A 14554-nucleotide genomic window follows, 5' to 3' on the forward strand; every position below is an offset into this window, starting at 1 on the left:
ACTTCGACTAGATAAATTTGTACTAACTTGTGTCCTGTAGTTCCCTATGAAGTACTGATTTGAGTGTTTGAAGTTCTACTTTGCTAGAAAGAATGGCACTCCAGGGATGATTCCTGTACTGTTGTATTTATTCTCTTCTATAGAGTGGATTACAATGATGATTTTTTTTTTTTTTTTAATATTAAATTGATATTTAGAATCATAGAATGGCCTGGGTTGGAAGGGACATTAAAGACCACCTAGCTCCAACCCCCCTGCCATGGGCAGGAGCACCTTTCACTAGACCAGGTTTCTCAGAGCTCCATCCAGCCTGACCTTGAACACTTCCAGGGATGTTTCCACAGCTTCCCTGAGCAAGCTGTTCTAGTGCCTCACCACTCTCACTGTAAAGAATTGCAGCTCAGTCATCTGTGTCTTGATCCCTTCCCTACAGAGATAGTAATTTCAGCCAGTTTTATCAGCTAAAAGACACTTAACCAGTCCCATGGTGAATGCAAGTGGATGCAGTTCCTCTGGCTTCAAGGCCATTTGAGGACCCTGATGGCTATGTCCTGTAGCATAATTTCACATGCTGCAGTTTAAGATTATAGTTCCTTATGGTACTTTCTTGAGAAAGCTTGTCCTAATTGATTTCTCTTTTATCATTTTTCTTAGCAGGTTCTCTGACTGGCAGCCCTCACCTTTCAGAGCTTTCCATCAATTCCCAAGGAGGACCATCAGTGGCAAATATGACTTTATCTCCAAACTTGAGCCCTGATGCCAAGCAGTCATCTCCCTTGGTCAGCCCTTTGCTGAATGACCCATCATGCATCAGGGCTGATGATGAGGAAGAGGTCAAAAGAAAGGTAAGGGGAATGAAGTTGGCCTTGTGTCTCTTCTCTCTGATGTGTTGCCATTCCTGTTGGTTGCAACCTCAGGAGCTTGTTTGGACAGGGTCTCCTGTAAATCTAACTTGCTTTTAAGGAGTGGAGTCTGGTAGTTTGTTGTAACAAAACAGTCAGCTCCATTGCTGGAGAGAAAATTTCCAGGTGACAGAAAGAAAAGGAACAGTGTTGAGCCTGTTGTGGGAGTGTCCAACCCAGGCTCTCTGGTCTGTCTCTGCTGGGAGCACCACTGGGAGCATCTGGTTGTGGGAGTAGAAAATGCTCTCTTTGAGCCACAGCCTGCAGCATTCATCTGGGAGTGTTTGACTTTGGCTCAGACCCATCATTGCAGCAAAACCATAAGGGAGCATCTCATCCAAAACTGCTTTCTGAAGATAAAGTGTTTGTCTGAGCCAGGGTGTTCTGGGTGCCTGCTGGCTCATCCCTCCTCTGCTGCTGGGTGAGAGGGGCTTGCTTTTTGTCCTTCTGTGGCCTGTTTTTTCTCCTCAGCTTGAAGCATCTCAGAAGGAATAAAGGAACTCCACAGGCTTTGCTGGAGAGTGGGAGTTTGTGTAAGGAAGATCTCTGTTCACACTGTGCGTAGTTAGCAAGATTATGTGAAAGAAATCTGAGAAGAAGAAAAGCTGAGAATCAGTTAGGAGAGTCAGGACTCTCTGTGCCAGTCCAAGATAGAGCAGCCAGTGGCTGCTGTGTATGCCAGCTGATGATGGTTCCTATGGGGGTGCATTCTGACTAGGAAATGCCCACACAGACTCCCTTCACAGGGCATTCACAGTGTTTTCACTGCATCATATGTCTTCAGGGAGTAAACGAAGAAGATCTATGGATATTTTTTCCTTAATTTTTGCTTCCTGAGCAACACAGAAGATCAGCTGGGTTCCTTTGGCTGTTCAGTGTTAAGAAATTTTAAATCTGTAACTTAGTCTAAAATCCTTCCCCTCTCCCACTGTTCAGTTGTCCAGCCTGGGAAAATCTTACAGGTTTGAATTTTTTTGAAAGTATTTTTCCTGTGGATTATCATCCTGATTATAAAACTTACAATGATCAGACACAGATTTTTGTCATTTTGTCAAATTTGACATTTGATTCAAGTGGTCATCTAGCCTACAAAAGATGTCTTCATAAAGTTCACAATATGTCCTGTTCCAGGAATAGACTGAAAGGAACATCAACACCCCAAAGCTGTAGAAATCATGTTGGCAGGAAAAGAAGTCTCTCAAAAACCCATAGAAAGTGCTTGTTCTCTTGTGTTTGCAAGGAAGGATTGTTTTTTGGGCTTCAGGGCTTAGGAACGTTCAAGCATGAGTCACGATATAACCATAAGCAAGGGTCACTGGTTTGTAACTCTCTTCATGATTTATTATCTACGGGGTTTTTTCTCCATAAAAGCAGAGGAAAACCTAATGTGCTTGCGATTCACAGAGGTTCCCAACTGAGAAAGCTTACTTCATGGCTAAAGAAGTGGCGACTACAGAGAGAACATACCTGAAGGACCTTGAAGTCATCACATCGGTATGTTTACTTGAGCGTTACTCACGAAACACGTGAAGCTCTAGTCAGTGGTGGTATTTCATCTGCTCCATTTAACATCCTAGCTGTTCCATGCTGCTTTTATATTCTGCACTGTAGGTATTCTTTGCTGTGCACAGGAGTGCTCCTCCAGGGAGGAAATAACACAAAAATCAGAGAGTAGAGGTTTGCTCTGTGGTTAGTAACATGCACTAAGAAACTGTATCAGGCTGAGGAACTTGGGACACGCTTCAGTTATATTTTCTTGCTCTCATGCTTTGTGGTTATAATTACTAAAAATGCCTGTGGGTTTTCAATGACTTCTCTTAAAACTGAAGTAGCTCCTTAGGGGCACATATAAATGTTTTCTACTGTATTAAATGCCCTCCATTTAACATGAAATATTGTGGCGTACCTATTTGAATGATTCTAATTTTTCAGTGAGTGAAACTGTGTGTTAAACAAGTCATTCATCTGTAGCATCTGATCAGTTGCCATATTTGCGGACACAGCAACAGTCTTGTTTCACTTCGAAGAATAATGTGTGCAAGATCTGGTCTTAAATAACCATTTTCTGTGAAATGGCATGGGATCCAAACCCCTTCATGGCATTTTGGCCAGCTCCAGATCTCTCAGCTCTTATATCACCCAGTAAGGTGCATTGCCGACTCCTGTGTTGAGTGTTGTGGAAAGGAGGACGTGCTTCAGGGGAGAACTTTGGGACCAGTTGGGAACCAGGGACGCACTTTCTCCTCAGCTTCTTGTCTGTTCCAGGATCCCACATGGCAGATGCAGCTAATCAGAGCCCAGCTTAGACAGAGGCAATATAACATGGTTTTTACCGGCAGCAAGGTAGCTGTGGCCCCACTGCTGCTCACCCTTGCTTTCTGGGAAGCCAGCCTGCTGAGAGAAGTGGCCAGGTTCTGTGGGATAGTTCTGCAGTCACTGCTGCAGTCTCAACAGCAGATACGCTGTTTTCATCTAGTATTTCACCCAGTGGCTGCAGAAACAAAAAGTTCTAGCTCTTCAGAGCTAAACCCCATTTCCCACCCTGTCCTTTATTCTTGTGGTAGGCAAATTTGAATTTGCTGGATCACCAAGAGGGACAGGCCCAATGATTAGCATACAGCTGTGCTCCACAAGTGACTGGCCCAGGAGGCCACTGAGAGTGAACAAGTAGCTGACATAGTTGGAAAAGGAACAACCGCTGTGCATGAAATTTGAGACTTGGTAGACGTGCTTCAACTTTAGCTCTCCTCGGTGCTGAGATAAAGCAGGGGAGACCGAAGCTTGGGAGGGATCTCTCTTCATCCCAGGTCTGGCTCAGCTCCAGCTGATGCAGTGTCAAGCAAGACTGTTGTAACAGCCTACTATGGTCCCAACAGCCTTCTAGCCACTGCTGGAAGTCAACCACAGATAGCTGGAACCCCTCAGGGCAGTGAGGAGGGAGCAGTGTTCCCATGTTGAAGATAGTAGGCATTGCTACCTTGGCAGGCTGCCTAGTCCTGTGGTTTTGTGTGACCCATAGTCTATTAGGGCGAAATAAAGAGAATATGGAGCAAGACAGAGCAGGAGCCTGTTACAGTCTTTGCAGTGTCTGGCACTGCCACGCCTGTTTTGTGATAGCAGCGTCTTCCTCTTGTTCACTTTGCAAAGTGATGTCCTCTGTGTGCACACAGCAACATGGGCGTGGGTGCTTACTGAACCAACTCCTGCCAAAGGCATTTCAGACGGAACTCGGCAAAAAGAAAATGCAGAGCATACTTCTTTTTGCTTTTACTGGATTGTTTGCAAGTGTTGCAAGCTCTCTTGCACCTCCAGCATTTCCAAATTCAGTTTGTATTGACTAACCAGTTTGGGTTTGAAAAGAATTTTCAGGATTTGATCAGTGATGGGAAACGGGCAGGGAGTTCCTTTTTCAACTATGCAGGGCCTGATCTCTGATAAGAGCGCCAGTTCAGCACACAGGAGTTTCAGGGATAGTCTGGGTTGTACTCCTAGTGCCAGCTAAATAAGATCCTTGCTGGCTTAGCTGTGAGGAGTATTTGGGTTAGGTACATAAAGACAGCAAATGATTCTGCATTCTACCCACTGATAATTTTGCTTCTTTTTTCCTTTGTAGTGGTTTCAGAGTGCAGTGAGTAAAGAGGATTGCATGCCTGAAACACTGAAAAATCTAATTTTCTCCAACTTTGAACCTTTGCACAAATTTCACACTGGTTTTCTCAAGGAAATTGAGCAGAGACTTGTTCTGTGGTAAGACTGTTGATTGTTATTTATCTGTATTATTTCATGCAGTTTAGCATTTTTGAATTCCCTTTTTGCTAACTCCTTGTGATCTACTGTAGTGCTTAATTTGTGAAAGTCACAGATGTTGGTTATTAACAGACAGGGTTTATTGAATCGTGCTTTGTTCATGTTTACTCGACAAACTCTGTTGTTCAGATATATCAGTTACAGACATATGCAAATGAGATCATCATTCTGGATGAAGCTTTCTCTTGCCAAATGTCAGTGTTTCTACATGGCAGATCTTTTGAAGAACATGCTGCAAGCAAGGCTTATCAGTAATAAAGAGGAAGAGGCGAAGGACCGGGTTCTGTTTCTGTCAAAATAGGCACAGGCTGGGAGGATTTCACAGATCAGCTTCTCATTCTGCAGCATTGCAGCTGTGACACTCTCAAGGTCTACCTTGCACTCTACAAATTGACAGAGTGTTGGAAAAGGACACTGGGCTTGAAAATTATCTGTTCTTAACATAATAGTGACAGTAAAACATGGCATTTTTATGAAATAGCTATGAATTGAGTAATTCTTCCCTGGCAGGACTCTTAATTCATTTGACCATTGAAATCTTGGTGGAGGCAGCAGCACAAGCCAGAAGCCTTCTGCTTGCTCTGATTAGACCTCTCTGAACTAGATTGTCTTGCTCTGTGTAGGCAATTTTTGTAACTTTGGTTCTGGGAGCTGAGCTTTTCCTTCTCAGTTAGAAAAGTGACAGTGAAAATCACGTGAAAGCAGAGCAGGCAGACCTAATGGGTGTTAATCAGTTTAATCAAGATGGGTGCCTCTTTAACTAATGAATCAAAACAATAGCAAAACACAGAGTGTGTGAGTTTAGCTCTTATGATGTGGTGAGATCATTGAATGAGGGCACAGCACTTTGCAGACTAGTGCTGTCCAAACCCCCCCTGCACAGTTGCAGAATTAGCAGGTGTTTTCTGGGAAGAGGGAAATGTGGTACTGCCTCTTAGAGCTGATATCCTCACCCAGGGCTTTGGTCAACTTATTACTCCTAATGTAATTTTTAATGTGTGTATATATATATAAATATATATATAATTTGTATATGTATTTATATATAACTAACATAGTTATTCCTAAGGTATGTTCTGCACAGCCACCCTGCCTGTATCTCTCTTTTTATCATTGGGCTGTTCTGGTGTTAATTCCATTGCACTATTTATTACAGGTACTCCAAGAAGGTTTTTTCAGATGTTACAAAACACTGATTTCTTCAACCTTGGTGTAAGATTAACAGTAGTTGGAGTTAATCCCCAACTAGTTGGGGCCAAGGTGGGCAGAAAAGGAAAATTTATACAGTTAGTAAAGTTCTGCTCTCTATCAGACCAGTCTAGTCACTGGGTGCTGACTCCTGGGGCACTTGTTGAAATAGAGATACCCCCTATATCCTTCTGGTGGCATTAGAGGTGGCTGGTGGCATTAAACGTGGATGCAAACCTCCTGTTCAGGTGTGATGTTTTTCAAAGATTGGATGATGCTGCACTCCCAGCCTGCCGTGGAAAGGTGACATTGTAGTAAGTAGAGGGAAGGGCCAGTTATGTTAAAAGAAAGAAAAAGTATTTAGGCTTTTAGAGTTTCCATGGTTTTACTTTGTTTCTCCTTTTCAGTCAGCTTCTTTTAGAGCTGAATAAACCTTTTGTTTTCCAGCTTCTCCTTGGGTCCGAAGGTTTCACAGGGTGGTAAACCTCAGTTTAAAGTTTCTAATATCGTATTTAAACTGCACTTACCCTGCGATTTAAAGTGCTGATCTGCTACAAAGTTACTTTGCAATCCAAATTTGTTCAAAAATATTCTGCTGAGGTAACTTTGTCCCAGCTGGGCATCTCATTCTGACTTTGTCAGCTCAGCTATTGCATGTCCTTCCATAGTTAGTGTAAAGCCACTGGGAATTCTCTGTCAGCTGCTCTGAATCACTTGACAAAAAACAGTCACGTTCCTGCCCGTGGTCTGCATTCAGTTTGCAACCAACAGCCTGGATGCACCTAATGTAATACCCCCGTTGTAGACAGTGGTTGTTGTTAAAGTTCTGGAAGATTTGAATACGTGCCTTGGGAAGGGAAGCAGACTTGCTGACAGGTATTATTTTGGAGGTGTTGATGTTTCTATATCATGCCACAGATGCTGAGATAAGCCGCAAGCAATAAACTCTATCCTGTAGAGATTAGTGTTTAATTAAACAGTGAGTGACAAAATTAAACAGCCCCTCAGCATCTACAAGAAGCTAGTGGCAATGTGGTAGGGAATTCTGTCAGCAGCATGGTCAAGGTTATTTAGCTCAATGTCTGCACTGCCAGAATGGTACCCCTGTCTTTGGCCCCAGGTGTTTTTAAGGCAGTGGGTTCTGGCTGTGTTCACCACCTCCAGGCAGGTTGCTCCCAGCTGCCCAGCAAATCATAGGTCTGCCTGAAGTGGTGGTGCAGCTGCAGGCAGATGTGGGCAGGATTCAAGCCAGTTCATTTAAATCTGACTCTTCCATGTCAGCTCTTAAATTTCCAGGCAGGTGGATGGGGGGAGGAAGGTGGGATGCTTGTCCTGAGACAAGAGCTTGCTCTGCATTTGTCAGAGGGTGATGTGTCCCACAAAAAAAGGGCCTTTGAATGAAAGGGTTGTGGACTTCATCAAGCTGCTGGAAACCCCTAGCTACCCACATGTCCTCTGGGAGCTTGTCTGAGAGAGAGAGGCTCCTGCAACCAGTCATCTGTGTTCCCCTAGTGAGTAGGATGCTGGGTTTTATCAACTTAAAGTGCAATTCAGCCTGCTCACTCTACACAGACATAAGTGCAGTTCTCTAAGGTTTGTTTCAAGCCTTCATGCTGCATGTTGGAAGATCTAACAGGAGGTCATTCCCTGCTCTCTTAGGCCTTGGATCATATTGAAGCTGAGGCTGATGCAAAAGAGCTGTAAGGAGAGCAAGGCTCAGGGGGATTGTGCATAACAATTGTTAGATGTCTCCACGCCTTTAATTTGTTAAAACATCTATAGACTTTTTGTATTTGGCTGGGAGAAGCTCAGATTGTGTCTATTATTAAAAGCATTTCTGGCTTGCTTGAAGACTTCTGAAGTGTTTGAATCTGCAGTCAGGGGCAGGCTGTTTGCTACAGAATGTCTTAAGGGCCAGTATCCTTTTGACCTGGTTATAGATTCTGGCAGGTCTGATCTGTTTCTTTACACAGTTCACCTATTTTTCTCTTTAGTGCTGCATTTCCTAAGAGCAGCACATCTCAGTGTCCAGGGCCTAGTGATAGTTCCTAATACAATATAGATTGATACTGACACCAATAGCCACCTGCAGAACATAGGAATTCAGTGCATTTTTCTCAGCCAGAGTTTCTTTCTGGTCACGAAACTGAGGAGATTCCTGGTGGTTTTATTGCACAGCATCCTAAGATCAGTGATCTCATGCTCTGGGCCATGTTTCCAGCCCTGCCTGTGCTGTTGCAGTGCCCAGTAAAGCAGCCCATGAATCTCCTCAGTTGCCCCAGCTGTGCTGTGCTCTGGAGACTGGTCATGTTCCTGGGAACAGGTGAAATACCCCACTGGAGGCTGTGTGGTTTGAGGAGAGGAAGGATGACCTTTGGTGGATGCAGGCAGGCATGGTGCTTTGCCCTCTCACACAGGAAGGAAAGAGATGAGGAGAAGAGCCAGAAGCTGCCTCAGGTGGGAGAGGGAACAGCACACGTCAGGCTGTTCTATGAGCAAGTGCCAGAAGAGCTGCATCCAGCACTTGGGCATCCAGATCCTGGTCCTGGCTGCCAGGGCTCATGCAGGTTGCTCCTCAGCAAGGCTTTGGGTGCAAGGCCAGGAGGTTACAAGCCTTTTTGCTGGGAGAAAATATGGGAGGCATATGTCAGTGACTTAAAGCTGGCTCCTGTTTCCCAGGGCCGGTGAGATTTTATGGCAAGGAGGGAGAGGTGTGGGCAGTGCAGGTGGAGTGTGATAGACTTCATCAGCTTCTGGGCAGTTGAACCTGAGATGTCAGTTAGGTTCTACTCCTTCTTTTACCTCAGCTGTTTAATAAGCTATTCATTTGGGCCGCAAGCACCATTTTCCGTCCAAAAAATTTGAGCTCATCTTTCCACACCCGTTTAAATGTATTAAAAGTTTCCACACTGGTTTCTTTAAATGCTGACAGAAAGTGGAAAATGGAGAACCGTAAGTATCCCCCTTTGGCTGACCAACGAGCAGCATAGAGAGCAATGCTGGGGCAAGCCAGGATAGCTGTTTCTGCCCAAGGAAGGCCCTCATCAGGTAGTACAAGTCTGTGTTTTGGGCCTTATCCATGTGCTAGGAAGGAAAAGTGCGACATACTTCCCAGAAGTGCAGGCAGACTCATCTGCTTCCAGGGAAACTGGTAGTTTGACTCCCAGATCTTTCTGAGGAAAGCTGCTGCTCAGTGTTACCAGATGGGAATGTGTGGCTGGTAATTTGCAAAAAAAAGGGCTCTTAGATCTTAGCATATGAAAGGAGAAGGCGCAATCAGGATTTATGGAAGCAAAATTTAAAACCTCTAATGAAAAAGCACTCAGGGAGGTGTAGGAAGATGAGCCAAATGTTGATTTATTAACCACTTTTTGTTTGAGAATAAATGCTTGCGCTGAGGAAGAACAGCCTGATAGACAGTTTATATAAACAAGGCAGCAGTCCTTATCTGCCTTCTCAAAAGCAGAGTGCTGACTGTTCAGCTGGTTCTGCATGTCTGGTGAGGAGGCATGAGGAGGATGATTTCAAAAGTGTCTTTGTCCTGTGTACAGAAATGAGGTATATGTTGTACAAAGATCTGAGTTATGCACTGCAGATTCCTGAGACCAAGACATGGAGAGGGGCTTGGTGCCAGCACACGGCACTTGATTTTGAGAGGAAAGTTTTCATTGCTGAAGTCACTTCGGGGTACCTCTGGGGATTGGAGCTGTGCTACGCCCAAATTAACTGGAAATCGTGGGAGAGAAATAGCATATCCAGGATCTATTAGTCAGAGCTAGAGCCCATCTCTGTGGCTCTCCTGGCAGGCTATGCCCAGGATCAGCTCTGAGGCTGTTCCACAGCAAGATGTGGAATGCTGTTGCATCAACAGTGGAAATTTAACATTTTCATGCAGTGGTGTTACTTGCTCAGATCCCTTACCATTTAAAAGCATTACTGATGCATGTTTGCTGTAGGTGGGGTTTCTCCCACAGCAGGGGTAGCCATCTCAAAGTCTTTAAATGTATGCACAATCTGTGGTATGACTCTGGATGAAGCTCAGATGGCTTCAGCAGTGCATCTCTTAGGCTCTGAGCAGTGTGTCATGCTCCACCTCCACTTACTGCTGGAAGTCCAGCTGCAGTGCTGGCTGGAATGGGCAGGGCAGTAAGAAGCGCTGTGTAACAGCAGGGTGTGAGCAAGGAAGGGGGTGTTTGCTTTTGACTCTTCTTTTCCAATTTCAAAGCATTTTTCTTATTTAAAAGGCAGTTGTAATGGGGAATGTTTAAGGTATTTTTTAGTATTAGAACTTTAGTTAATAGTAAAGTCATAAAAAACTTCAAAGCATCTAGATGTTCAAAGAACCAGCTGTCGTATTCAGGAGGGAGTTCCTGAGCACGTAACACAAGGTCACACATTGTAAATGTAATTTGTTGCAATTGATTTATTATTATTTTGGCTGCATTTCAAGGACTGCAATCAAAGACTTTTGTGTACCTCAAAAAAAAAAAATTATTGAGATACCTCTCTCTTCTTTTTTGCCTATCCACCATCCCCATCGAATTTCTGTTCCTTCTGATTGAGGATATGGGCTGACTTGAGATTTCTTTCCATTATTTTTTCAATTATATACACTAAGAACTTTATGTAATTTGAAAATCTGACGGGGCTGCTTGTGTAATCCCTGTAAGTCAAGCTGATGGCTGTTTAGAGTAATACATATAAGGCAGTGTCTGAATTTCTTACCAGGTATGACTCAGTCTCCTCTTCTCTTGCTATTGTACACTTGCATTGCTGTAAAAAGGAAGGGACTACTTGGATAAAAATGGGAAATGACCTTACTATACAATAATGTCCTAATTTTTCAGCATAATTTTCAGTGGCTTTAGACCTCCCCCCACAATGTCAGTGGAGTAAGGGCACATTATGTGTGGGGAAAACAGCTCCTACATCTTCTAGGGAGATGGGCATCATAAATCAGCTCCTGATGAAAAGCTGTGAGACCCTAGGCCCTGAGCTTTGTCCCTTGTCACTGGCAGACACCATGTTCCAACAGTGACCCGTGAAAACAAGGAGTAAGAAGAACAATTTAACCATTGATGCACAACAAATGAGCAGCTTCTTCCGTCTCAGCAAGCTGAGTGTTGTTATTCAAAACATACAACACAGGGAGAGCTCTCTTTTCTGCTCCTGTGCTTTGGGCTGTTGTAGCAGTAAGACATCATCTGATATGTTGTATCTTTAAGTTTTGGGTTTATATTCTGTGTGTTTGGATGCTCTTTTCTTGGTGTTTCTTCTTGTTTTCTTGGGATTTGCATGTGAGGAGCTGGGGAAGATGGCAGTGTAGCATAGGGTTTGCTCTGGGGTCTCAGCATGGAGCTGGGCTAGAGTGGAAGGAAGCTGTCATGTTCCCTCATGCCCAGCTTCAGCTTTCCCTGCCTCTCTGTCCACTTCAAAGCCTACATGCCTGTGCACCATCCCCAGTGGGAAAATGATCTCTGTTGCAAGGGATAGCATTTGCCTGGAAATAAATAACTAAAACAAGAAGAGCCTCTGGAGCAAGGAGCATTTCTGCATTTTCTTCTAAGAAAACCCTGGGTTTATTTCTTCCAGCAGGATGCATCTGTGTGCAGCACAGGGCATCTCTGTTGGCCTGGGCTGAGGGCTCTGCTACCATTCAGCTCTTCACTATTGAGCCAACAGCTGGAGAGAGGCTATTGCTTTTGGGGAAGCCCCTTCTCTCTGTCTCTGTCACTCTGCCAAGATGCAGAGTAAGTTTTGAAAGCCCGAAAAGCCTGTGGCCGAGGCTAGTTAAGGGAGACTATTCATGATGCTTTGTGTGTGACTGATGTGGTGAGATGCTGTGCAAGCAGTCAGTGTTGGTGGTGCTGAAGAGGGTCCAGCAGGTCAGCTTTTAGGAAATAAGGACCTGACTTCCATGAACAACCACACTAAATATTAGCTGTTGGAAGCACTCACTGAGACTTTGGCAGGCTTGGGCTCAGCCTCTGAGTAGCTAGTTAGTAGATAAGAAATTTGCAATGTGTATTCTAGCCAATCTGTATCTTCAGATCAGGAAAGCAGCCTCTAGAAAAAGCAGTCTGTAATGATGTACTTAATATTTATCTTGGCAGTAAGTAGATAACTATATATTTCATAGTCGGAAAGGCACAAAACTGCCGAAGTCCATTAGATGAATTCAAATGTAGAGACATGGAAAAGGATCCAGGCAGTGCCAGAGAATTAGAGAGTAACAAGTAAAGCAGGAATTCTTATAGAGATAATTGCTGGATACGGTGCCATTGCTGGCAGCAGCACAATTTCATCTGGCTTTGACATTTCTGAGCTTGTGTGTAGAGGCCCAGCATGAACCATTTGGGAGGGGATGCTGCATGCTGGCTCCATGGGTGGAGGGTGGCTTTCCCTTACTTCCTGCCAGTGTGGTGCTACTGCCTTGGACTTCAAATGGTTGCGGTTTTCATTCAGGGGCGCTTTGATATGCAGCACTTGGAGCAGAGCTTTAGTGGCTGGAAGGTTTTATTTACAACCTGTCAGAGGAAATCGCAGTGGGGAGAGCTGCTGGATGGGTAGGACATGGGGGAAGGGAGAATTAAGGAGCAGCATGGAGTGGAGAGGATTTGACAGACAGAGGCTTTCTGGAGACAGAAATTGTACTTTTATCCTCAGGTAATGTGAAAACTGTAGTCTTGTGGTGTCCATACATACATGCTGTTACTTTCAGTTCAGACCATTTCTTGGGCATGATTTGACTATGGCAGTGTTTATATTCCGTAATGTTTTTGCAAAACAGTGATGGTAATTAAAGTTACCACTGACACAACCCAACTTCCTACCCCAGTGTAACCCTTGGGTTCAGAAAAAAACATTAAGAAATCTTGTTGAGAACTGGTTTTCCTTGCCTGAATAGGCATGTGGCTGCTTGGGAGAGTTAACAAAATAGAAAATTATTAAATACAGCCTATGAAATTGGGTTTTGTTCAAATGAACATGGAGTAATCTCTTGTTTATCAATGGAGTCTCTTTGTCTGTTGAAAGATAAAATTGGGAAGGGGAGAGGGACAGTGGTTCTCCCCACACACTCCCTGTGATTTTCTTTTTAAAGCGTAGCTTGGTTGGAGCAGATCTGTGACCGGTTCTTACAGTCATGATTTTTCAAAAAACTCGTGTTTGGTTTCACTCAGAGCGTGCATCCTTGCCTGTCTCACACATGGATTTAGATACAGGAATATCTTTTTTATCAGGAGCTGTGTTTCTCCTGGGTGCTGCACTCACCAAAGTGCCGCTGGCTGGGTGGGAGGCAGCAGTTTGTATTTGTAATACCGTAAGTGACATACTGAAGGAAAATTCCTGCCACTATGTAACACTTACAAGTCAAAGCCAGATGCCAGATGGATTTGGTTTTGGCTTTTTTTTTTTAACCCCACTGTCCCTTGCACAAGCAGAAAGCTTTTCAGAGGAAGAACAACCCCCAGGTCCTGTTCTGGAGTTCAGTCATTGTATCTGAACAGAATTAATCTTCTGCCCTAAGATCACATATTCTCATGGGATTTTGATGGCTCCTTTTCCCCCAAACCATTTCCAGCCTTCTCTGGTGTGTTCAAAATGCTAGCAATTTTCTTTAGAAGTCTAATCCTTCTGTTAAGTGCCTGCCCTCTCTGTTGTTAGGAGTGAAAAGCAGGCTGGGTGGAGGGTGTACTGTACCTGGGAATTTCATGTCTGTCAGGAAGATTCCTCACACGCTTTTGAGTGAAAGAGCATGGGGGTCAGGATTTTAAAAGAAATGAGCTATTGAGTTTCAGTGCTTACAAGTGATTATGCAGTTTTATTGCGTGACTGAAGTGTGTGGCATTTCTGTTGCTGACAGGGAAGGCCGCTCTAATGCTCAGATTAAAGGAGATTACCAAAGAATCGGAGATGTTATGCTAAAGAACATTCAGAGTATGAAGGTAGGAATGATCCTATAACTATTAAGCTTTGACATGGATTAACATTAGCATGCTTTTCATTTTCATATGGTGTTGCCTCTTGTGCTTGTTTTTGCCAATTGTAACCAAGGTTTATGCTATGAAAGTTTCCTTTGATGATGTAGAAAGCATTGGGTGGGTTTCCCTGGGATTTCAGAATTGCAAGCTGATTTTAAGTTCTCCAGCCCCTTTCCTCCACTCTCCTAATACAGAAGCAGCAAACACAAAAGTTCGGGAATATTTCATTTCCAGTTCTTTTTTCCTTCAAATAAGAAGGGAAAGCATTGGAATTTGTGTGGCTGAAGAGACCGTTCAAATGCTGAATGTGCCTTTTTCATGCAAATATTCATGTTAAGATGTTGCAGGATTAGTGACCATAAACTGGATATTGATTTGACTTGGGAAAGTTATATTTGTGCACTACGGTGCCAAGTTAGGTAAAAGGTTTTTGAATCATGAGAATAATTGCCTCTGATCCCTTTAAAACTAGAAGTAAAAATACATACATGAACCATAAGTCTAGGTGTAATGTTCAGCAGACTTTGCAACTGTTCTTGGCCTGGCCAGAGCATTATTCTTGATGCTCTGTGTTGCTGAGAAAACAGTGTGGAATGCAGGCACGGGAGCCTGTGAAAAGCCTATGGACTCGTACAGTATGGATGCAAGCTCACCTTACTGTAATGTATCTACACA

The 14554-nt window shown here is 43.8% G+C and overlaps 1 protein-coding gene across 5 annotated transcripts in view; it reads left to right on the plus strand.

Moving 5' to 3' along the window:
- FARP1 (FERM, ARH/RhoGEF and pleckstrin domain protein 1) overlaps nt 1-14554 on the plus strand; it is a 204133-nt gene that overhangs the window by 171569 nt on the left and 18010 nt on the right. For 3 of the 5 annotated variants that reach the window (XM_082278890.1, XM_082278894.1, XM_082278892.1), the window contains exons 14-17: nt 655-845; nt 2307-2396; nt 4516-4649; nt 13762-13843. In XM_082278890.1, the coding sequence (XP_082135016.1) occupies nt 655-845; nt 2307-2396; nt 4516-4649; nt 13762-13843 (497 nt within the window). The remainder of the gene's footprint in view (nt 1-654; nt 846-2306; nt 2397-4515; nt 4650-13761; nt 13844-14554) is intronic. The other 2 variants (XM_082278891.1, XM_082278893.1) reach the window with 1 other exon arrangement.

The sequence above is a fragment of the Coloeus monedula genome (assembly GCF_965178545.1).
Source record: "Coloeus monedula genome assembly, chromosome: 3".
NCBI lineage: Eukaryota > Metazoa > Chordata > Aves > Passeriformes > Corvidae > Coloeus > Coloeus monedula.